We start from the raw sequence: 22,782 nt of genomic DNA, 5'->3' as shown, positions 1-22,782 counted from the left end.
CAGTCGACTCTTTCTTGTGAAGAAGGCATCTAGAGGCTGGAGACCAGTCATCGACCTCTCAGCCCTGAACAAGTTTGTCAAACAAACTCCGTTCAGCATGAAGACGGGGGACACAGTCAAACTAGCAGTAAGACTGCAAGACTTTATGTGCACACTGGACCTAAAGGATGCATACTTCCAGATCCCAGTCCATCCGTCTTCAAGGAAGTACTTAAGATTTTAGCCTAGACAACAGAAGGTACCAGTTCAAGGCGCTGTGCTTCGGTCTTTCCACAGCACCACAAGTCTTCACCAGAGTGTTCACCCTGGTATCATCTTGGGCACACAGGATTAGCATCCGTCTCCTCCGTTATCTGGACAACTGGTTAATCCTAGCAGAATGGTGTCAACCCTTATTCAACACCGAGACAAACTTCTGAGACTTTGTCAAGATCTGGGGATCATGGTAAATCTCGAGAAGTCTTCACTGCTTCCCACTCAAAGACTGGTATACCTAGGCATGATTATAGACACCACTCTCCACAAAGCCTTCCCATCAGACGACAGGATAGCAAGGCTGAGGAATGTCGCAAGACCTTTTCTCAGACGAGAACCTCCAGCCCAATCGTGGTTACGTCTCCTCGGTTACCTTTCATCGCTATCCCGTCTAGTTCCCAATGGTCGCCTCAGGATGAGATCCCTCCAGTGGCGACTCAAGTCCCGGTGGAATCAAGCCTACAATTCCCCGGACATCCAGATCCCCATGGGACCTGCAGAACTGACGGATCTCCAGTGGTGGGTGGCAGACGAGAACCTACGAAAAGGAGTGGATCTTCTCGTCCTCCCCCAGGATTTGATGCTGTTTTCGGACGCTTCAAAAAAAGGGTGAGGGGCCCACGTGCTGCACCACACGACCTCAGGCCTCTGGTCAGAGTCAGAAAGGTACCTCCACATAAATCTCCTAGAGATGAAGGCCGTCTTTTTAGCCCTTCAACAGTTCCAACAGTACCTGGCAAGTCACTCTGTGGTGGTGATAAGCGACAACAACACACTAGTGGGCTACATCAACAAACAAGGAGGTACTTTTTCGCAGCAACTATCCCATCTCGCAGTAGAGATACTGAGATGGGCCGAAATCCACTCGATACCACTATCGGCACGCTTCATTCCGGGCAAAATGAATGTGCTCGCTGACAACCTGAGCAGAGCATCTCAGATAGTGAATACCGAGTGGTCTTTGAATCATCTAGTAGCCAACAAAGTCCTGACTTTGTGGGGTTCTCCGACTGTGGGCCTCTTCGCAACGTCCCTGAACTTCAGGCTTCCCTTGTACTGTTCCCCAGTCCCAGACCCCAAGGCTCTCTGGCAAGATGCTTTCCAGCAACGGTGGGACAACATCGACGTTTACGCCTTTTTCCCGTTCTGTCTGATGAGGAGGGTACTCAACAAGACTAGAACATCGGTCAATCTTTCAATGACCCTCATAGCTCCGCTATGGCATCACGCAGAATGGTTCCCAGACCTTCTGCAACTCCTAACGGAGCCACCAAGAGAACTCCCTCCACGACACAATCTACTTAAACAACCACATGCCAACATCTTCCACAAAGCCGTAGGTTCACTACGGCTTCATGCCTGGAGACTATCCAGCATCTCCTTCTGAGTTCAACAGTTCCAACAGTACCTGGCAAGTCACTCTGTGGTGGTGATAAGCGACAACACCACAGTAGTGGCCTACATCAACAAACAAGGAGTTACTTTTTCGCAGCACCTATCCCATCTCGCAGTAGAGATACTGAGATGGGCCGAAATCCACTCGATACCACTATCGGCACGCTTCATTCCGGGCAAAATGAATGTGCTCGCTGACAACCTGAGCAGAGCATCTCAGATAGTGAATACCGAGTGGTCTTTGAATCATCTAGTAGCCAACAAAGTCCTGACTTTGTGGGGTTCTCCGACTGTGGACCTCTTCGCAACGTCCCTGAACTTCAGGCTTCCCTTGTACTGTTCCCCAGTCCCAGACCCCAAGGTTCTCTGGCAAGATGCTTTCCAACAACGGTGGGACAACATCGACGTTTACGCCTTTCCCCCCTTCTGTCTGATGAGGAGGGTACTTAACAAGACTAGAACATCGGTCAATTTTTCAATGACCCTCATAGCTCCGCTATGGCATCACGCAGAATGGTTCCCAGACCTTCTGCAACTCCTAACGGAGCCACCAAGAGAACTCCCTCCACGACACAATCTACTTAAACAACCACATGCCAACATCTTCCACAAAGCCGTAGGTTCACTACGGCTTCATGCCTGGAGACTATCCAGCATCTCCTTCTGAGAGAGGATTTTCGCAACAAGTTGCGATAAGGATGTCTGGACACCTGCGAAAGTTTTCAGCAGCAGTCTACCAGGCAAAGTGGAAAGTCTACTGTGGTTGGTGTTGTGGAAGGGGTATCTCTCCACTCGAAGCCACTATTCCAACAATAATGGAGTTCCTCGTGTATTTGCGTAAAGAAATGCGCCTTTCAGTCTCGGCAGTGAAAGGCTATCGCTCAGCCTTAAGCCTCGCCTTCAGGCTGAAAGGAATGGACATTTCCTCATCGCTAGAACTTTTTCTACTCATATGGAGTTATGAACTTACCTGCCCTCAGTCGGAAGTGAGACCTCCCCCATGGAACGTGGTTCGAGCTTTCGGGTCTCTTGAGAGACCTTCCTATGAACCATTACGCCAGGCATCAGAGGGCCACCTAACCTGGAAGACGGTGTTCCTGCTAGCTTTGGCCTTGGCCAAGCGAGTCAGCGAACTTCGTGGTCTCTCATATGACATCGCCCATTCAAGGGGATGGGGGGAGGTAACGTTCAGCTTTGTCCCTGAGTTTATTGCTAAGACTCAGAATCCAGGAGTAGTGGATCCTCGATTCGACTCCTTCTGGATTTCTAGTCTCCCTACTGTAACAGATGACCCAGACCTTCTCTTACTATGCCCAGTAAGGAGCTTGAGACTGTACCTCAAAAGAACAGCTGCAGCCCGTCCTCGTGTGCCAGCATTATTCGTCACCACAAGATGGACTAAGAGGAGGGTCACCAAGAACACCATCTATGCATGGATTTGCAGGGTCATTGACCTGGCACTGAATCCAGACCCTCCTCCGTCACGTTGCCCCAGAGCACATGATGTCAGGGGCATAGCTATGTCCCTGGCCTTCAAAAGAAATTTTTCAGTGACGCAGATTCTTCTAGCTGGGGTGTGGAAACGGCAAACAACGTTCACATCCCACTACCTGCACGACGTGACCCACAGGAGACTCGATACGTTCTCTATCGGTCCTGTGGTGGCTGCACAACAGCTGGTTTAAAACCTCAAACTCCTTACTGGACAAGTCGCAGAAGGTTGAGGGCATTGTTATCCGGTTTTAGTGTGCATGAATGAAAAGGTTTGACTGGCCCTTATTCTTTTCTTCATCATCCCCTCTCTTGGGGAAAGCATTATCCTGGGTTCTCTGCATAGCTGACCTCAAACCACTGTAGGTAAACCATGCTCCCTTGTGCTCCTAGTATCAATATTAATACTGTTACGTCCCCATACCCTGACGAGGTGGTATTGGGAAAGTCCTAGTCTACAAGTTTCCATTTAAAGAACTTCAGAACAACTTTCTAGGACGAGTCACACCTCTTCATACCATCACACACAGCTTTCTTAGGCCGCAGACCTTGCGTAGCAAGGTTTTAGCGTGGTGCAGGGACTCCTTGTTTCTTGAGTGCTTACACACTCAAATAAGGAGTCCCCGGGCATAACCAAAAGCCAGACTGGCTGGGACGTCCACCCTTCCAATGGGTGAGTCACCCCTAGTAAATAGCGTGGTTTGTATTCCAGTTACGGAACAAATGACAAATTCGTAGATAATTTGTATTTTTCCTAACTATACAAACCTTAGCTATTTAACCAAACTTGCCCGACAGCCCCTATCCCCCTTGAAGTCCTACCTCCAAGCAAAGTGAGCTCAAGCTCAGGTGTGTGAGAGGGGGGGGGGAGCAAGCTACCCTCCCCTACCCCCGCTAACTAGCGGTGTGGGTAGTAAACCCTCATCAAAAAATTAATGGCTCGTCATTTCAGCTACGCCGAAAGTAATACCCCTATTAAATAGCTAAGGTTTGTATAGTTAGGAAATATACAAATTATCTACGAATTTGTCATATTGGTGGCTGAGAAGGGGGACATAAGAAAAAGGAAAAAAAATTGATTTCATTCATGAGAGAAAAAACAAAGTTACAATAGTATCAAAATGCAGGTCTTCAAAACCAGTGGAGAGACATAGATATCTCCAGGCAGAGCTTCCTAGGAATCAATCCTATTAATCTACATATATATAAGTATAGTTAAAGACCAGCATATAGTGTATATAGCCTATTTGGGCTAAATTCAAAGCAATTTGAATGAGCTTGAGTTAAGATCAAAGGGATTATAAGACAAAGTTGCACATCTGACATGTCTACATTTTCACCTTTACATCAGAAAGACAAAAAAAAAAAAAATGTAATATTTTAGGAAAAGTCTTATTATCCTCAATGCTACACTCAAATTGGACGGCTAAATAGCCTATCATATACTGTATAGTAACTATTCGTCATCAGAGGGAGGATCAAGAGGAGGATCACCAAGAATACCATCTCTGCTTAGATTTGCAGGGTCATAGACCATGCCCTGAATCCAGATCCTCCTCCTTCACGTCACCCCAGAGCCCACGATGTCAGGGGCGTAGATACGTCCCTGGCCTTCAAAAGAAACTTTTCTGTAATGCAGGTTTTACGGGCTGTGGTTTGGAAACGTCGGACTACTTTCACAGCCTACTACCTGCAAGACGTGACCAACAGGAGGCTCGATACGTTTTCTATTGGCCCTGTGATGACTGCACAATAGCTGGTCTAATAACTCAAGCTCCTTATTGGACAAGTAGCAGAAGGTTGAGGGCACTGTTACCCGGTTTTAGTCTGTGTGAATGAAAAGGTGTGACTGGCTTTTATTCTTTTCTTCATCCTCCCCTCTCTTGGGGAAAGCAGCAGCCTGGGTTCTGTGTACAAGCTGACCTCATACCCTTGCAGGTTAACCATGCTCTCTGAATAACCGGATCAGGATCAGGATAAGGATAGGGAAGTGGGGAGTATGAGGAGAGGAAGAGTACCCCTGGTTACAATCCAGTTTATAGCCCGTAGACAGGAACTCGGGATGGGAAGGTATAAGGAAAAGGGAGAAAGGGAAGTACAGGAGAAGAAAAAAAAAAGACAGGGGCAGACCCTCGTGCGATGTTAGATAAGTTTTAGATGCCACCTGAAGGTAGAGGCGACTAAGATTGACTAAGAAAAGACAGGCAGGGAGTGAAAGGGTTTTTTGGTTCTCGCAATGTCTAGCCCTGTTGCAAGGAGCATGTCTGTCTGCACACTATTTGATGGTGAAAAAAGTTATGATGTTTTTAAATGCTCTCTTGTGTACCTAGTATTGTGTCGGTACTATTGCGTCCCCATACCCTGGCAAGTTGGAATTGGGAAAGTCTTGGTTATAACTTTTCCCTACAAAGACTCGGAATAACTTTTACCTTGACAGTCACACTGCTTATCTCAACACTCAGCTTCCGTAGGCTGCAGACCTTGCGTAGCAAGGTTTAACGAGGTGTAATAACTCCTTATACTTGGTACCAATGTATTCAAGATAAGGACCCCTGGGTAAAGGTAAAAAGCCAGATTGGCAGGGACGTCCACCCACCTAATGGGTGAGTCACCCATAATAGATAGCTTAAGTTTGTATTCCAATTACGGAACAAAGGACAAATTCGGAGATAAATTTTATTTTTCCTAACAATACAAACCTTTAGCTATTTATACAAACTTACCTGCCGAGCGTATCTCCCTTGAAGTCCTACCTCCAAGCAGAGTGAGCTCAATCACAGGAGTGTGAGGGGGAGGGGTAGCACGCTACCCCCCTGCTAACTAGCGGGATGGGTAGTTAACCCTCGCTAAATTTTAGTGGCTCATCCTTTCAGCTTTGCCAAAAGTAATACTCCTAATAAATAGCTAAAGGTTTATATTGTTAGGAAAAATATAAATTATCTCTGAAATTGTAATTTTTCTTAACCATGCAAACCTGAAGCTCTACACATATGGGCCCAGCATCACCTACCCCAAGAAGTCATGCCTGCAATTGCAAAGTGGTTTGTGAGTGGGGTGGTTGGTTTACCTCCAGCTGCCCCCTGCTAATCAGCAGAGGGGAGTAACGCTTCGCTAAAAGTTTTACGGCTAGTTTCAGCTATCGCCGTAATAGTAAAAAGCTGCAGGTTTGTATGGTTAGGAAAAATACAAATTACAGGGTATTTCCAAATTTGTGATATTTCAGTACGGACAAAATTTCTGTGTAGCTGAACCCCATTTCCTTTTAATTTTTTCTTTTAAAAATGATGTGGGTGAAAAGGAAGTTAAACATCATAGAAACTCATTCCTGAACTACCCTCTGTATTTCAAGCATATTTTTTTTATTTTAGAAATAGTCTATTACAGTATAACCTATATGAATGATACTAATTTAACATATTTTTTTTTTTTTGCAGTAGTAGATTGCTACTTCGACATGCTAGTCAGAATTCATTGGATGAAAGCTCTCAAAAACACATTCCACGATCAGAGACAAAGCACAAGCTTCCTTATAGAAATCCACAGCACTTTCCTAAGGCATTTGACAATCTAAATCTAATGCGAAGGTAAGTAGATACAATTATCTTATACTGCATTTAATTTTTTTTGGCAAATGGTGCTAATAAAAGAACATTGTTCCGTAACTGGAACACAAACCAATGCTATTTATAGGGGTATTACTTTCGGCAAAGCTGAAAGGACGAGCCATTAAAATTGTGCGAGGGTTAACTATCCATTCCACTAGTTAGCGGCTGGTAGGGGGAGGTTGCTAGCTATATCTCACTCACACACCTGAAACTGTGCCCCACTTTGCTTTTGGCTCGGATGATGAACGGTTGTTGCCGCTCTTCATCCTGTCCATTATTTTGGACTTCCATTAATTTATTTTTGACTTTCTTTCAGTGTGTGTGTGTCGAGTTCTTCCTATCGACCATGCGTACCTGCCCTGGTTTGAAGGGCCGCAGCTGCGGTACCTTCATGTCTGTGGTGGAAACTGATCCTCACTGCCCTTGTCCAGTCTGCAGAAAACTGCGCTTCTCTCCCTGATGAACATCCTTTGGGGGTTGGGGGGGAGAGCAAAGTCCTAGACATGTCTCTCCTATGTGTGTTCCACTTTCTCATTCGCGGGAAGGGGCACTCATAGAGACTCCTCTTCAGAGGCTTTCTGCCGATCAACTTGTTGATCCTGTGGTTGCTGTGGGCCATTGTCATCGTGGTAGGAGACCTCGCCGTGCTCGTCCACCGTTATGCCTTCGAGGTGCCCCTTCACATTCGGTGAAGAGACGATTTCGGATTTTCATCTCGGCAGCTTTCCTCTTCAGAGGAACCTGCCCGTCATGCTGCTTGTGGTTCCTGACCTTCGCCTGCATCATCAGACTCGTTTTCTCACCAACGAACTTCGGTTCGTATCTCGCCTAGCGATCCCCTCCTGAGGATGTACTCCCTTCCAAATGACACATTTCTCCTTCTGAGCATCCAGGAGCTATTCGCCGTCCTTCTGCTCATCGTTCACGTGCTCGCTGAGTTCCTGAGCAGTGTTTTCCGTCTCATCAGGCTCCTGCTTAACGTTCACCTCCCTTGATGGAGTCAGTGAGCTTGGTGACGGGCAAGAGGGCTCTTGAACTTAGGGAAATTGCTCCCCCAGTTCGAATCTAAATTTCTCTGTCTCTCATCTTTTTCTTCCTCTTAATATTACTTTGACCTTCTCCTAATTTTATAAACTTTCTTTTGTGTTGCTGTCCCAACTCTATGTGAAAAATTTCCCTTATGTGTGTGTCTATATTATGTATATAAGTATATAATTCTTTTATTTTTATTTTTTGGCATGGATGTTTCTATATCCATCATAGCTGTTGGCATGGATGTTTCTACATCCATTATTGCTGCCTGCTTCGATGAATGGGAGGTGGTGTCACGGTTGGGAGGTATTTGCATTCAAAGCTATATGTTAGAGTATTTGAAGATCTCAGCCATCCCAAAGATGGTTTGGATATTTTTGGCAGAACTATTCTCAAGTGTTGGGTCTTCGGAATCCAGGGGGATCCAATACTGTACTTTGGGTAGGACTCTCGTCTTTTGGCCAGAAGCCCATCATCACAGATATGGGGAGGATGATTCCATAGTTTCTTGGTCTTGGTCCTAACAGGCCGGTTCAGCTTACATCTATGCCTCTATATCTGTTTTGATGCTATCCTTCGGGTAGGGTATGGAGTGGTCCATCTGTGAAGTATACTGTACTCTGATTGTGCCAATAGTGGAGATTGCGAATTTCCTCTCTGACGTGTGATGGCCTAATATTCTTGAGCAGGTAAATCAAACTAATCACTTTCTCTCTCTCAATATTGTCTTATGGATTTTATAAGTAACAAACCCCATCTCCTGGATATATTGACACTCCCCCGGCACTGTTTACGACCTCTGCTTTTTAAATATTTAACTTAGCCAGTGAATATATAATAGCTGCAACTCTGCGGCTCGACAGACAACATACTCAAAAAACTCGCGAGCGATCGCTATGCAGGTTGCGGGTGTGCCCACCAGCGCCAACTGTCGGCCAGATACCACTCTTGTATGTAAACAAAACCTTCAATTCTTCTCTGTCGACGTTGACGACAAGACGTATTTATACTCGCTGTAGAACCTGGAGTTTTCCCATCATATTTGGTGAAGTACTTTATTTTGGTTTGAGCTTTCGCAGTACAGGTGTTTTTCCTCAACATAAACTCTTGAACTCTTTATTGAATCGGATTATTTGTTGATGACTTGGATTGTTTTTGGAATTTTCTTTGACTAATTCAAAATGGCTGACCCTTCTCAAGTACCTAGATTTCGAAAGTGTAATGCTAGGGACTGTAATAGGCGTCTTCCAAAGGCTTCTCTCGACCCTCATACTGTTTGTTCCAATTGTCGGGGTAAAACCTGTCAATTGGGAGATCGGTGTGAGGAATGCGTGGGCCTTTCGGAATTCGATTGGCTCGAATATGATAAGTATACACGCAGATTAGAGAGAGATAGGGTAAGGAGAAGTTCATCTAGGTCCGTAGATTTTTCCTCTCCACATGCCCCTGAACCTAATCCTTCCCCTGTAGTGGTTGTTCCTAACCCCCCTTCTAGCACTCAGGAACCGTCTATGCAGACATGTTACGTGCTATTCATGCCTTGGGGGAGAGAGTTGAAGCGTTAGCAAGTGACCGTAATCAACTCATGGCTGACGTGAAGGAACTTAAGTGCCATAGTGCCACGGCGGAAAGTGGGAAAGTGATTAGTGCGCAAAGTGTTGTGAACAGTGTTGCGACCGAGGGTTCGTCTGTTCGTGCCTGTCGTTCACCTAGTCCGGGACCTCTTGCAAGCTCCCAAGCCCAGGGGAGAAGCAATGTCGTACGACTTATGGGTTCGAGAGGCCTTGATCAGCGAACAGACGTTCCCTCTATGGTATCAGGCGTATCTCGTCAAGATCGCCCCTACCATAAGACGAGAGAGCCCATTTTTACCTCGTCTTCCGAAGGCTTTTCACGCAAGAAACCATGGAGCAAGGTTTCTAGGCCTCTGAAACGCAAGTCGGTCCCTTCAGGACAGGTCCAACATCCTGGATGTAGTCATTGGGACAGTTCGGACCCGTTGCTGTCATCGGATGACTGCTCGCCGCCTAAGCAAGGCAAAGTTGTGCCGTCTCAGGCGCTAACCCCGTCTGTTACCGCACCCGTTACCGTAGACCCTAAATGGGTTATACTGCAGGACATGCAGTCTAAGCTTGCGTCCCTTATGGAAGACTACAACGCAGAGAAGGTTTCCGTTGAACCTAGCCGTTTATCTCATGGAGATCCTGGCCGTCAGCCACCCAAGCGTTCTGTTGTGCAGCCACCCAAGCGTTCTGTTGTGCGTCCTGTTGACGTTGGTGTAGCCAGCTCACGTCAACCAGCAGTAGGTGCCAGACTCAAGAACTTCTGGCAAGCCTGGGAGAAGAGAGGCGCAGATCAACAGTCTGTGAGGTTGCTCAGAGAGGGGTACAAAATCCCATTTGTACGCAAACCTCCTCTAGCGACGTCCCCCATCGATCTCTCTCCCAGGTACCGAGAGGAAGCAGAGAGACAAGCCCTGAAACTAGAAGTGTCTCTTTTGCTAGAGAAGGGAGCGGTGGTCAAAGTCTCGGACCTTCAATCACCGGGGTTTTCCAACCGTCTCTTCCTAGTACCGAAGAAGACAGGAGGTTGGAGACCGGTGCTAGACGTCAGTGCTCTGAATGTCTTTGTCACAAAGACAAAGTTCACCATGGAAACCACCAAGTCAGTCTTAGCAGCGGTCAGAAAGGGAGACTGGATGGTCTCTCTCGACCTAAGAGACGCTTACTTCCACATCCCCATTCACTCAGATTCCCAACCTTTTCTGAGATTTGTGTTCGACAATGTGGTGTACCAGTTTCGGGCCCTGTGCTTTGGCCTAAGTCCTGCTCCTCTCGTGTTTACGAGGCTTATGAGGAATGTGGCAAAATTCCTCCATTTATCGGGTATCCGAGCCTCCCTTTATTTGGACGACTGGCTTCTCAGAGCCTCGTCCAGTCATCGCTGTCTGAAGGATCTCAATTGGACTTTAGATCTGACCAAGGAATTGGGACTTCTGGTCAACTTGGAAAAGTCCCAGCTGATCCCATCCCAAACTATTCTGTATTTAGGGATGGAGATTCGCAGTCCAGTTTTTCGGGCTTTTCCGTCGGCCCCAAGAATAGATCAAGCTCTGCTCGTAATCCAAAGGATGTTGAAGAGAGAACGTTGCTCAGTCAGGAATTGGATGAGTCTAGTAGGAGCTCTATCATCTCTGGAGCAGTTTGTCTCGCTAGGAAGGCTACACCTCCGACCTCTACAATTCCATCTAGCTTTTCACTGGAAAAAGGACAAGACGCTAGAGGCGGTCTCGATCCCGATTTCCGAAACAGTAAAGACTTGCCTGAATTGGTGGAAAGACTATATCAGTCTACGAGAGGGACTTCCCCTAGCAGTTCAGAAACCAAACCACGTTCTCTTCTCAGACGCATCGGATTTGGGTTGGGGTGCGACACTGGACGGTCGGGAATGCTCAGGTCTGTGGACCTCAAGTCAGAGGAGCATGCATATCAACGGCAAGGAGCTTTTGGCAGTTCATCTGGCCTTGATGAGCTTCGAGAGTCTCCTTCGAGACAAAGTGGTGGAGGTCAACTCGGACAACACCACAGCCTTGGCGTACATTTCCAAACAAGGAGGTACCCACTCCCTGACACTGTACGAGATCGCAAGGGACCTGCTCATCTGGTCAAGAGATCGAGGCATCTCCCTGGTAACGAGGTTTATCCAGGGCGACTTGAACGTTCTAGCAGATTGTCTCAGTTGGAAAGGTCAGGTAATTCCAACCGAATGGACCCTCCACAAGGATGTGTGCAAGAGGCTTTGGGCGACTTGGGGTCAACCCACCATAGACCTCTTTGCAACCTCGATGACCAAGAGGCTTCCAATCTATTGCTCTCCAGTCCCAGACCCAGCAGCAATACATATAGATGCCTTTCTCCTAGATTGGTCTCACCTAGACCTATACGCATTCCCACCATTCAAGATTGTCAACAAGGTACTGCAGAAATTCGCCTCTCACGAAGGGACAAGGTTGACGTTAGTTGCTCCCCTCTGGCCCGCGAGAGAATGGTTCACCAAGGTACTTCGATGGCTGGTAGACTTTCCAAGAAGTCTTCCTCTAAGAGTAGACCTATTACGTCAGCCACACGTAAAGAAGGTACACCAAAGCCTCCACGCTCTTCGTCTGACTGCCTTCAGACTATCGAAAGACTCTCGAGAGCTAGAGGCTTTTCGAAGGAGGCAGCCAGTGCGATTGCAAGAGCGAGGAGAGCTTCTACCATTAGAGTTTACCAATCGAAGTGGGAAATCTTCCGAGACTGGTGCAAGTCAGTATCTGTATCCTCGTCCAGTACCTCTGTAGCCCAAATCGCTGATTTTCTCTTATACCTGAGAAGAGTTCGCTCCCTTTCAGCTCCCACGATCAAGGGCTACAGGAGCATGTTGGCTTCGGTCTTCCGGCATAGAGGCTTAGATCTTTCCAACAACAAAGATCTACAAGATCTCCTTAAGTCTTTTGAGACCTCTAAGGAACGTTGTTTGGCTACACCTGGATGGAATTTAGACGTGGTCCTAAGATTCCTTATGTCAGACAGGTTTGAGCCTTTACATTCAGCCTCCCTGAAGGATCTCACTCTTAAGACTCTTTTCCTGGTGTGCTTGGCCTCAGCTAAAAGAGTCAGTGAGCTTCATGCCTTCAGCAAGAACATCGGTTTTTCAACAGAAAAAGCCACTTGTTCTCTTCAACTTGGTTTCCTAGCCAAGAATGAACTGCCTTCTCGTCCTTGGCCTAAATCTTTTGATATTCCTAGCTTATCAGAGATCGTAGGCAACGAATTAGAGAGAGTATTATGCCCCGTTAGAGCTCTTAAGTTCTATTTAGCTCGTACTAAGCCTTTACGAGGTAAATCTGAAGCGTTATGGTGTTCGGTTAAGAAACCATCCTTACCTATGTCAAAGAATGCTTTGTCACATTTTATCAGATTGTTAATACGAGAAGCTCATTCACACTTGAGTGAGGAAGACCGATCTTTGCTTAAGGTTAAGACGCACGAGATTAGAGCTATAGCAACTTCCGTGGCCTTCAAGCAAAATAGATCTCTGCAAAGTATCATGGACGCGACCTTTTGGAGAAGCAAGTCAGTGTTCGCGTCATTTTACTTGAAAGATGTCCAGACTCTTTACGAGGACTGCTACACACTGGGTCCATTCGTAGCAGCGAGTGCAGTAGTGGGTGAGGGTTCAACCACTACACTTCCCTAATTCCATATCCTTTTAATCTGTCTCTTGAAATGTTTTTAATATTGTTTTTATGGGTTGTTCGGAAGGCTAAGAAGCCTTTCGCATCCTGGTTGATTTGGCGGGTGGTCAAAGTCATTTCTTGAGAGCGCCCAGATTAGGGGTTTGATGAGGTCCTGTTGTATGGGTTGCAGCCCTTGATACTTCAGCTCCTGGGAGTCTGTCAGCATCCTAAGAGGATCGCTGGGCTCCGTGAGGAAGACAGACTTACAAGGCAGAGTAATCGTCTAAGTCAACTTCCTTACCAGGTACCTATTTATTTTGGTTTTGTTATATTGATAACTGTCAAAATGAAAAAACTCTTAGCTTATACGCTGTAAACATAATTAACTCTGGTCTCTACCCACCTCCTTGGGTGTGAATCAGCTATTATATATTCACCGGCTAAGTTAAATATTTAAAAATGATATTTTAATTATAAAATAAATTTTTGAATATACTTACCCGGTGAATATATAAATTAAATGACCCTCCCTTCCTCCCCAATAGAGACGCAGCGGGACGAGAAGAATTGAAGGTTTTGTTTACATACAAGAGTGGTATCTGGCCGACAGTTGGCGCTGGTGGGCACACCCGCAACCTGCATAGCGATCGCTCGCGAGTTTTTTGAGTATGTTGTCTGTCGAGCCGCAGAGTTGCAGCTATTATATATTCACCGGGTAAGTCTTTTATAATTAAAATATCATATTTTAATTAAGGAAAATGTAGTTGACGATCTAGGAACAAAAGGGCCCCTCTACCAATGTTTTAAAACCAAGTAAGGCGGGTAACAAAGGGAAACTTCAAATCCTTCATGTTACCCAAATTCCAATAGATACTGATTATGATATGCTATATAAAGCATTGAAATGCTATGGAGTGATAAAAGAAATAAGAATGAAACTTGAAAATGGAAAATGGTATTCATGGATATCATAATCATGAAGAAGTGTTTAATGCAATATGTAACATCAATAATATTAAAATTAATAACTTAAATGTCATAGGTACACTATGTGATAAGATACTAAATAATTTGGATGTATATAGACCTGCTGACTGGTTTGAAAAAGATGTTGATATACTGTAACTATGCCTCCCCAAAGAAAGCCAAAACCACCAATGTGGCTTGTTGCCGAGCATAAAGGGAGTAATGGGAATTATTTAAAAATAAGCAAACATTCAGAAAAAGTTATCAACCATTGCACCAGGTGATATATCTCGCTTTGGAAAAAATAGCTTCCTAATCCATGCCAAATCATGCATGCAATCAGTAATACTGTCTAACCTCAAGACAAGTAGTGATGATGATGTTAGATGTCAAACCCCACCTAAATTTTAGTTGTTCCGTAACTGGAATACAAACCTACTCGATGGCCGGCCCTGCAGAACTTATATGTCGGCAGCGGAGACCGATCGCCACACCCTTTGTCCCGCCTGCAGAGGTCAATGGTGTGTTAGTAACAACCAGTGTAGTTAGTGTCCGGAGTGGTCGCCCTCCTAGTGGGAGAGGTTTGGGCAACGACAGAAGTCTAAGCGGGATATGTCTCTTTTGAAGGTTCCTTCAAAAGGGGGAAAACCCAAGGCCTCATCTTCCATCTCCCGACCTTCCTCCGAAGTTCCTACAGTTCGTTTGGTCTCTTCCGAGAGACCGTCGAGTAGTAGCGTAGACCCTTTTAATTGCGGCCAACCCCGGTCCTCGAGAGATAGGGTTGCTTACCCCAGCGAAGCTGCCCCACCTTTCCCCCTGGGTGAGGCCTTGTCTATGTCTTCTATTTTACAGGTATGGTCGTCCTTGGGGCTTCCGGGTCCGCCTTCCAAGAACTCCTCGCTGCAGCTCATCCTCCGGGGTGCAAGTATGCAACCATCGATTCGGAGGTAGATCCTCTTACTCTCGTCAATGTCGTGGTGTCAGAGGTGTCCTCTATGGTTTCTGCCGACACCCTTGCCCCTCCAGACTCTCTAGCTGTTGCTGCCAACTTAGTTTCCCCTGTTCCTGATCATCATTCGGGGGGGGGGAAACTTAGTCCTACGTCTGTCTCTCTTGTCAGTGTTTCTATCCCTCGGGGGAGTTCTCTCATAGAGACTCCTCTTCGGAGGACTGCTGTTGCTCATGGTCAGCTTGCTGATCCAACGGCTCTTAGAGGGCTTATCGTTGCAGAGCTCACCCGCCGCTTCGCCTTAGAGGTCATCCTTCGGCACTTCAGCCTAGTTATTGCGGCCGTCCCCCGCAGAGGAGTCTCCGCTTCAGTTGTCTCCTGGCCCTCAACCTTTGCCTGTTCCTGGACCTTCTCCCGACGACACTGCTGATAGTCTTCGGACTTCGGTCCTGGATTCTTCTGTAGATCGTTCGTGATCTCCATCGGTGGATGTTCGCTCTTCCAAAAGGCTCATCCCTGTTCCTGTGCTTGCTATCAGTCGACCTGCTGACCTACCATCACTGTTCCTGCCTCCGGTACAGCCTCCTAAGTGTGCAGCTGTGTGCCAGCGCTCACCAACATCTCATCAGCGCCGGCTTGCGCCGTTACGCTTTACAGAATGCCCACGCTCTCCAGCTCGTCAGCGCTCTACAACGCTTCGGCGCATGCCTTCACCTGCTCATCCTCAGCGCCTTCCAGCGCAACCTCGCCACAGAGAGCAAGGTTTGCCAGCTCGCCAGTGCTCACCAGCCAATCTACGATCGCCGGCGCAACAGAACTCGCCGAAACCTCAGCGCTTGCCAACACTCTCCTATGCGACAGCTATAGCGCTCTCGTGTGCGCCAACAATCTCCTGCACACCAGTGCTCTCCTGCACGCCTGTGTTCTGCGCGCCAAAACACTTCTGCGCGCGCGGCAGCGCTCTCCTACGTGCCAGTGCTCTCCTGTGCGCCAGCGCTCTCCTGTGCGCCAGCGCTCTCCTGTGCGCCAGCGCTCTCCTGCGCGTGTGCCAGCACTCGCCCGCGTGCGTGCCTGCACTCCCCCGTGCGCACATGCCAGCACTCTTTCGTGCGTGCGCGCCAGCTCTCTCCCCAGCGCCCCAGCACTCGCCCACGCGTCCGTGCTCACCAGTGCCAAACCTTCCAGCTGCTCTCCAGCAACCTACTCGGCCCTGGGAGGAGTTATCTCCGGATGAACTTCTCTTAGGGCCATTTCCTTTCTGACTTAAGGTGAAAGGAAGTCGATTACCTCACAACGTTGGGGTTAAAGATTGGTGACTGAGCCACCAGTTGTTGAGGGACCATCTGGAAAGTGGTCTGAGGCTTCGTGGTCGTAGTCATTGCAGAAAGTTGTGCAGATCTGCATGGTCTCCTTGCCTTTTTATTTTTAGGCTGGAGACCTCCGTCTGAGGAAGATTTTCTCTTTGAGCTCATGCCCCACTTTTGGAGAAGGTTCCTGTTCTCCGTGGTTGCTCTGGCTATGATCTCTTGGACCAGTTCCTGTGCGAAAAAGGTCTATACCCCAGATGTTCGAGGTAATCAGTTTCCTTGGTTCATGTCTTATGGTTGCTGAGCTCAAAACGGACTCTCTGCAGGCTCTCCTCGCTCTGAGCATATAAGTCTTTCATAAGGGTACCCATGTGGGTCCTAGCCAGAAGAATTATCCTTTCTTGGGTGTTCTGTAGACCTGCACTCATTTCCAGGCAGTTCTGATGAGAAAGGGAGGCTGCTAGTCTCTCTTTCGTCTCCTGTTCCTTCCTCAGAAGATGGTCTGGCAACTTCAGAAGGTTCTCATTGAACTGCTGGCCTGCTATCTCTGGATCTAACCTAGAGACGGAGAAGGTTAGACGGACATCCTTCTACTTCTCCTCGCAGGTAGGTAGTGCTAGAGAGAATGGTTTGCATTCCTCTAGGGTTGGGCAAGGATTGCCCTTGTCGACTGCCTTGACGGCGAAATCTAGTGCTTTCTCCGAACAGGGGAAAGTGATGGAGGAAGGAGCAAGAAATGTGGGATGTCTCTTGCTTAGTGCTGAGACTTTGGAGTTGGTGTACCCGGCTCCTTTCAAGGTTTTCAGGATGATGGCTTGTGCCTTGTCATGTTCGAAGGACAATGACCTCTTTGGGTACCGTTTTCTCACGGGTTGCATGTTCATCCCGCAGTGTCATGTAGCTTTTTGGGTAAACTGAAAAGTTAGGCCAGAAGTCAAGATCTTCAATTAGTATGGTCCCCAACTTCTCTGAGACGAATAGTTTCCCATTCATCATGGGCACGTGCTCCGTATACATCCAGGGGTTGGTTTTGGAGGGGTGAGAGAAATTCAGCACCTTAAGGAGCTTCTTAGTAGAGCTCTTGGTAGGTCCTGGGCGATCCATCCTCTCTTGCAATAATATCTGTTGCAGTCTGAGGATTCTCTCATTGTCTCTTGTACCTTTTAGAACAACTCCATTATCCGTTGAATCGAAGTGAGGATCTCTTCGTTCATGACGTCCTATGTTGGTGGTTATGGAGTTGGGATTGAAGAGGTTGGCGGCATAGGTTGGTATGCCGTCCCGGCAAACTGAGGGTCTTCAGTTGCTGTTGAAACGGATCCTTCTTCCTCCACTTGTGGATGTTCCACGTCTTCTTCAGGGCCTTTTAAGTGTCAATGATCACTTCTGACGTCCTTTCTTGAAGGATGTCCATGCCTTCTAGTGCCTTGTCTATGTCCACGTTTATCTTCATTTGTATAATGGGAGACTGGACCTGTTCCTGGGGCACCACCGTGTTTGGTAGAGCCTTGGGGAACAGTAGGTATCTTAGGGAGTTGTCGGGTAAGTACGGTCCCTTGAAAATTCTTTTGGAATCTACTTACCCATTAGCGAAGGGTCTCCCTCGCTGTATCTCTAGTCTCCATGTTGACTGAGGGAGCTTCTCCGAAGATGCTGGCCAGCAGGGTCAAACAGGTGGGGCAACCCTTCGGGTCCCAATACTTGAGGATTCCTGGCACGATGCTGCAGGGGGCATGAGTCCTGCACTCCGTGTAGCCACAAGAGTCCTGTCTTTGTGGTTGCAGGCTAAGGCTGCGCACCTTTACATTGGCTCCTCCTGTAAAGGAAAAGGGGCTCAATGAGTATATAGTTTTTTTATATCCGTGATATAAAAGCATACAATTTTTATCAACAATAGTAATTACTATTGTTTATGGTAGCTTAGGATAGTAAACTGGAAAGGAAATAGGAGAGACACATAGCTACGCTTCCCACCCCAATCAATTACTGAGAACTCTGTCAATAATAATATTTTAGGTTCCTTGTTAGGAAGAATACAGGGTGGAGGAAACTCTGGTACTTAGAGTTAGGGTTAGTAAGTGTTAGTATAACTATATCCACCTGTAATATATTAATATTGACCGGTGATTTATTAGGTCCCGATGATCAAAGGATTCATCTGGGTGTTGAGGGATTGCTCAACCTCAACATGATATCGTGGTCCCAGCAATAGACTGTGATAGGAAACGTAGAATATGTTAGAAATTAAATGTTCTACTGTATATTCTATATACTGTAGTCCAGCTGGCACACTACCGGGGTTAGGTTAGTACCTGGCGGCACTAACTGATAGAGAGAGAGAAAGTATTAAGGCAGGAGAGTTTCCTATTGTTATGGTTTAGCACAACAATTGGAAGTGTAGGAGGACTGTCATACCGCCTACTGTCTCCTTGCGAGAATGAGAATTCTAATGGAATGGATAAGAATCCCTTTGGCTTCCATCCATCCATAAAAGGTCTGCCACCAGCTATACAGCCGGCGGCAATAATTGTGGATGGCAGACCAAGGGAGGCCGGAAGACTTCTCAAAAGTATGTTGGGTTTCCCACCAGCAGCCGTTAGGGCCGGCTCACTCACCCCCCGGGACATTCACTTCTGGTGAAGGAAGGACATAAGGAGGAAGGTGACTGAGGTGGCTGCCTAACCGCCGCCGGTAGTGTCCCGGCCGGCAACGCAGACAACCCGGTACGTCGGGATGACTGACCGAATACCGGAGAAAGAATGTTGTGACGGCTATGCCAACACTAAAGGACAGAAAGGGGAGGGGAGAAGGGTCTTATAGTTCACTGGGGAGAAAGGTGGTGGTAGGTATGCCGCCTACCTTCGTCAGTGGACTGAGGAAGCATGGATCCCTTTGCCGATGATGTCGTGGGCAGCAGAGGAACAAAGATTCCTCTGCCGGCGACATCGTCGGCTGCAAGACAGGGCACCCTGAATTGCCATCTAACCCCAAAGCCAGAGTACTCGGCGGCGAGGGGGAGAGCCGGCGGTTGCTGCCTGTAATGGCGGCGGCTCAGGGAGGGAGGAAGGGATTATCCTCTTTTCTGTATAAGAGAATATAAATTGAACCTTAATCATTAGTTCTAGGGGAGGTATGTCCCCATCCGAATTAATAAGGAATAATAGGGCGAGGTTAAACATGGGGAATTACTTTACTAACGTATACATATGCGAGTTAGGCTAGCCGAAAAGTAAAGTTACATATTAGGAAGAGGAATAATAATCTATTTGTATGCACAATCTTCACTTGTATAATTTGACTAACTAGCTAATATTATAGCTAAATACCGGGAAAGTCGCCCTACTAGCTAATAAAATGCAATAATAATGGCGACAGCGGTCGTAAAAGTGGCCACCTCCGGTCGTGGCAATGCTCAACCTAACACACTTAAATTATTGGAATTTAACTGTGAGACGAGAGCCAAAATTTATACATAGGAAAGAATTAATACTGAACTTAACAAAGAATGAAGATGCCGAAGATTTCATGATTAATACTGTATTCCGATAACTTGCAATAACACCAGGATAACATTGGGAAAACACTTAGTCATATCGGCTACAAGTAAAGGAATGGCGGCTGGTAGTAGTGCGGATAGGAGGTCCACCGGGTACCTAGATCGTTCCCCCCTTCTTTTACCACTCTTCCCCCTTAAAGAGTTAAATATATTCGGCGTGAAGATTGCTATGTGTTGTATCTAAAGATACGTCCCCTAATATTATGCGATATCCTCAATTTTTATTATGGATACTCGCGTCAGGAGTTAGAATCCTGGAGACCTTCGGTTTATTTCTCTGGGAGTATCACTGTAGCAAATATCCCTTAGAAAGGCTACCTAAAGGAACCTTCCATCAGGGCGACATGGCCGAGCCCAAATTCATATATATATATATATATATATATATATATATATATATATATATATATATATATATATATATATATATATATATATATATATATATATATATATATATATACAGTGGAACCTCTACACACGAACGTATCTACATCCGAATTTTCCAACATCCAAAGTAAAATTCAAGCAAATTTTTGACTCTACACCCGAATTTTATTTCGACACACGAAGTAAGCAATTTTCGTCGTACCGGTTGTATGGTTGTATCCGAATTTTTCGACACGCGAAGTACAATTCGAACACGTTCCGACTCTACACCCGAATGTTTTTTTCGACACCCGAAGTAAACAATACTCGTACGCGTAGTCGGTGCTCATAGCGCCTGAAGTGTTTTTTATATCCGCCGATAGAAGGCAGCACATCGACCTCGGAGGGACGCTCAATTAGCGGGTCTTGGGTCAGTCCTCTGTTCTCGTCGGCTTCTTGCGGTTGTGCTCTGTGCGTTCTGCTATTAACTCTGTTTTAATCGTGATTTTTTAGGTGCATCCTTTAACGGTAATTTACATAAAGTATGGGTACTAAAAGGCTTAGTTTTGCCAGTGGTAGTGGTAGTGATGAGAAAAGGAAGAAGGAAATGCTTTCTTTAGAAATTAAGCAGGAAATTATTGAAAACATGAGCTTGGCATCCGCGTGAGTGAACTTGCTAAACAGTATGGCCGTAATATGTCGACGATCTCGACAATCCTTAAACAGAAGGAAGCTATTAAAGCAGTGAAACCTTCTAAGGGGATCACTATAATTTCCAAACGCCGTACCCCTATCATAGAAGAGATGGAACGACTTCTACTAGTGTGGATTAAGGATAGAGAGATCGTTGGCGACACCATCACCGAGACCGTTATCTGCGAGAAGGCGCACGCCATCTTTACGGACTTGAAGGAGGAGAGCTCTGGGGGTGATGCTGGGGAGAGTTCAACCGAGCCTTCTTCAGATGATTTCAAGGCATCTCGTGGCTGGTTCGAGAAATTTAAGAAACGGTCCGGGATTCATTCAGTTGTTCGCCACGGAGAGGCTGCTAGTGCGGACACAAAGGCTGCAGCTGACTTTGTCAAGAACTTCGAAAAGATCGTGCAGGAAGAAGGCTACGTTGAGCAGCAGGTGTTTAATTTTGATGAAACCGGGCTGTTTTGGAAGAATATGCCGAGTCGAACCTACATCACTGCCGAAGAGAAGAAATTGCCTGGGCATAAGCCAATGAAGGATCGGTTGACTCTTGCCCTATGTGCCAACGCTAGCGGGGACTTTAAAGTCAAGCCCTTACTGGTTTACCATTCAGAGAACCCTAGGGCCTTTAAAGCACACAACGTCGATAAGGATCAGCTTCATGTTTTCTGTCGATCCAACTCGAAGGCCTGGGTCACTAGGCAATTCTTTGTGCAATGGGTAAACCAAGTTTTCGGCCCTTCTGTGAAGAAGTATCTTCATGAACAGAAATTGCCTTTAAAGTGCCTGCTATGCCTTGACAATGCACCCGCTCACCCCCCCCGGACTTGAAGATGATATCTTTGATGAATTCAAGTTCATAAAGGTGCTGTATCTTCCACCGAATACCACCTCTATCCTCCAGCCCATGGACCAGCAAGTCATCTCTAATTTTAAGAAGCTGTACACCAAGCACTTATTTAAGCAGTGCTTTAATGTCACGCAAAGCAGCAACTTAACTTTGCGTGAATTTTGGAGGGGCCACTTCAACATCGTGCACTGCTTGAAGATCATAGATCAGGCTTGGGTGGGATTAACTCGACGGACCCTTAATTCCGCTTGGAAGAAGCTTTGGCCTGATGCTGTTGCTCCCCGAGATTTCGAGGGTTTTGACCCCGAACCTGATCCCGTGGTCGGTGCAGTGGAAGCCGTAGAGGAAATCGCCTCCCTTGGCTAGTCCATGGGTCTGGAGGTCAACGCAGATGACGTTACGGAACTCGTCGCCGAACATCACGACGAACTGACGACGGATGAGCTCAAGGAACTCCATGCTATGTCGGAGCACATGAGTGATGACGAGGAAGGGAGCGAGGAGGTAGAACATGTGTTAGGTTCGGCGCAAATAAAAGAGGTGTTAGGAAAATATCAAGACGTGGTCGACTTCATCGACAAATACCATCCAAAGAAATTGCAGGTTTGTCGTGTAGTTTCTCAATTCGATGATGTTTGCCTAACTCACTTTCGAAACATTCTGAAAAGCCGTACCAAGCAATTATCTATCGATGCTTTCTTTAAAAAAACTGCGAAGCGAACTCGCGATGAAGAGGATGTAAGTGAATCGAAGAAAACGGCAAAGAGTGAAGTGGAAGAAAGTGAAACACAGAAAACGGAAAAGAGTGAAGCAAAAGAAATTCAGTCAATTTTAAATGTAGAGAGTGATAGTGATTAAAATTACGTAATCATCAAAAAGAAAAAAAGAAAATGTAAAAAAAAAATATAAAATATAAAAATAAAAAAAAAATAAGCTAAGTTATGTTAAAGTTCACTTAGTGTAAGTTAGAATAAGTTACGGTAGTGTACGTTTATCGTAGTTAACCTCTCTACCTCCTCGCCGCCCGTCCGTCTCCTCTCTGCGTAGAAAGACTAACAACACCTGCGCTGGAGTTTTTAAGGTAAAGTGACGC

General features: G+C 46.4%; 1 protein-coding gene across 1 annotated transcript in view; it reads left to right on the top strand.

Moving 5' to 3' along the window:
• The window catches only part of kel (kelch protein), a 660,870-nt gene that overhangs the window by 74,155 nt on the left and 563,933 nt on the right, over positions 1-22,782 (top strand). Inside the window, exon 2 of the mRNA XM_068386033.1 lies at positions 6,576-6,725. Coding sequence (XP_068242134.1) covers positions 6,576-6,725 — 150 coding nt within the window. The remainder of the gene's footprint in view (positions 1-6,575; positions 6,726-22,782) is intronic.

The sequence above is a fragment of the Palaemon carinicauda genome, chromosome 13 (assembly GCF_036898095.1).
Source record: "Palaemon carinicauda isolate YSFRI2023 chromosome 13, ASM3689809v2, whole genome shotgun sequence".
Classification (NCBI taxonomy): Eukaryota; Metazoa; Arthropoda; class Malacostraca; order Decapoda; family Palaemonidae; genus Palaemon; species Palaemon carinicauda.
Note: the sequence above shows the minus strand (reverse complement) of the source record. Positions and strands in the feature narration are given on the sequence as shown.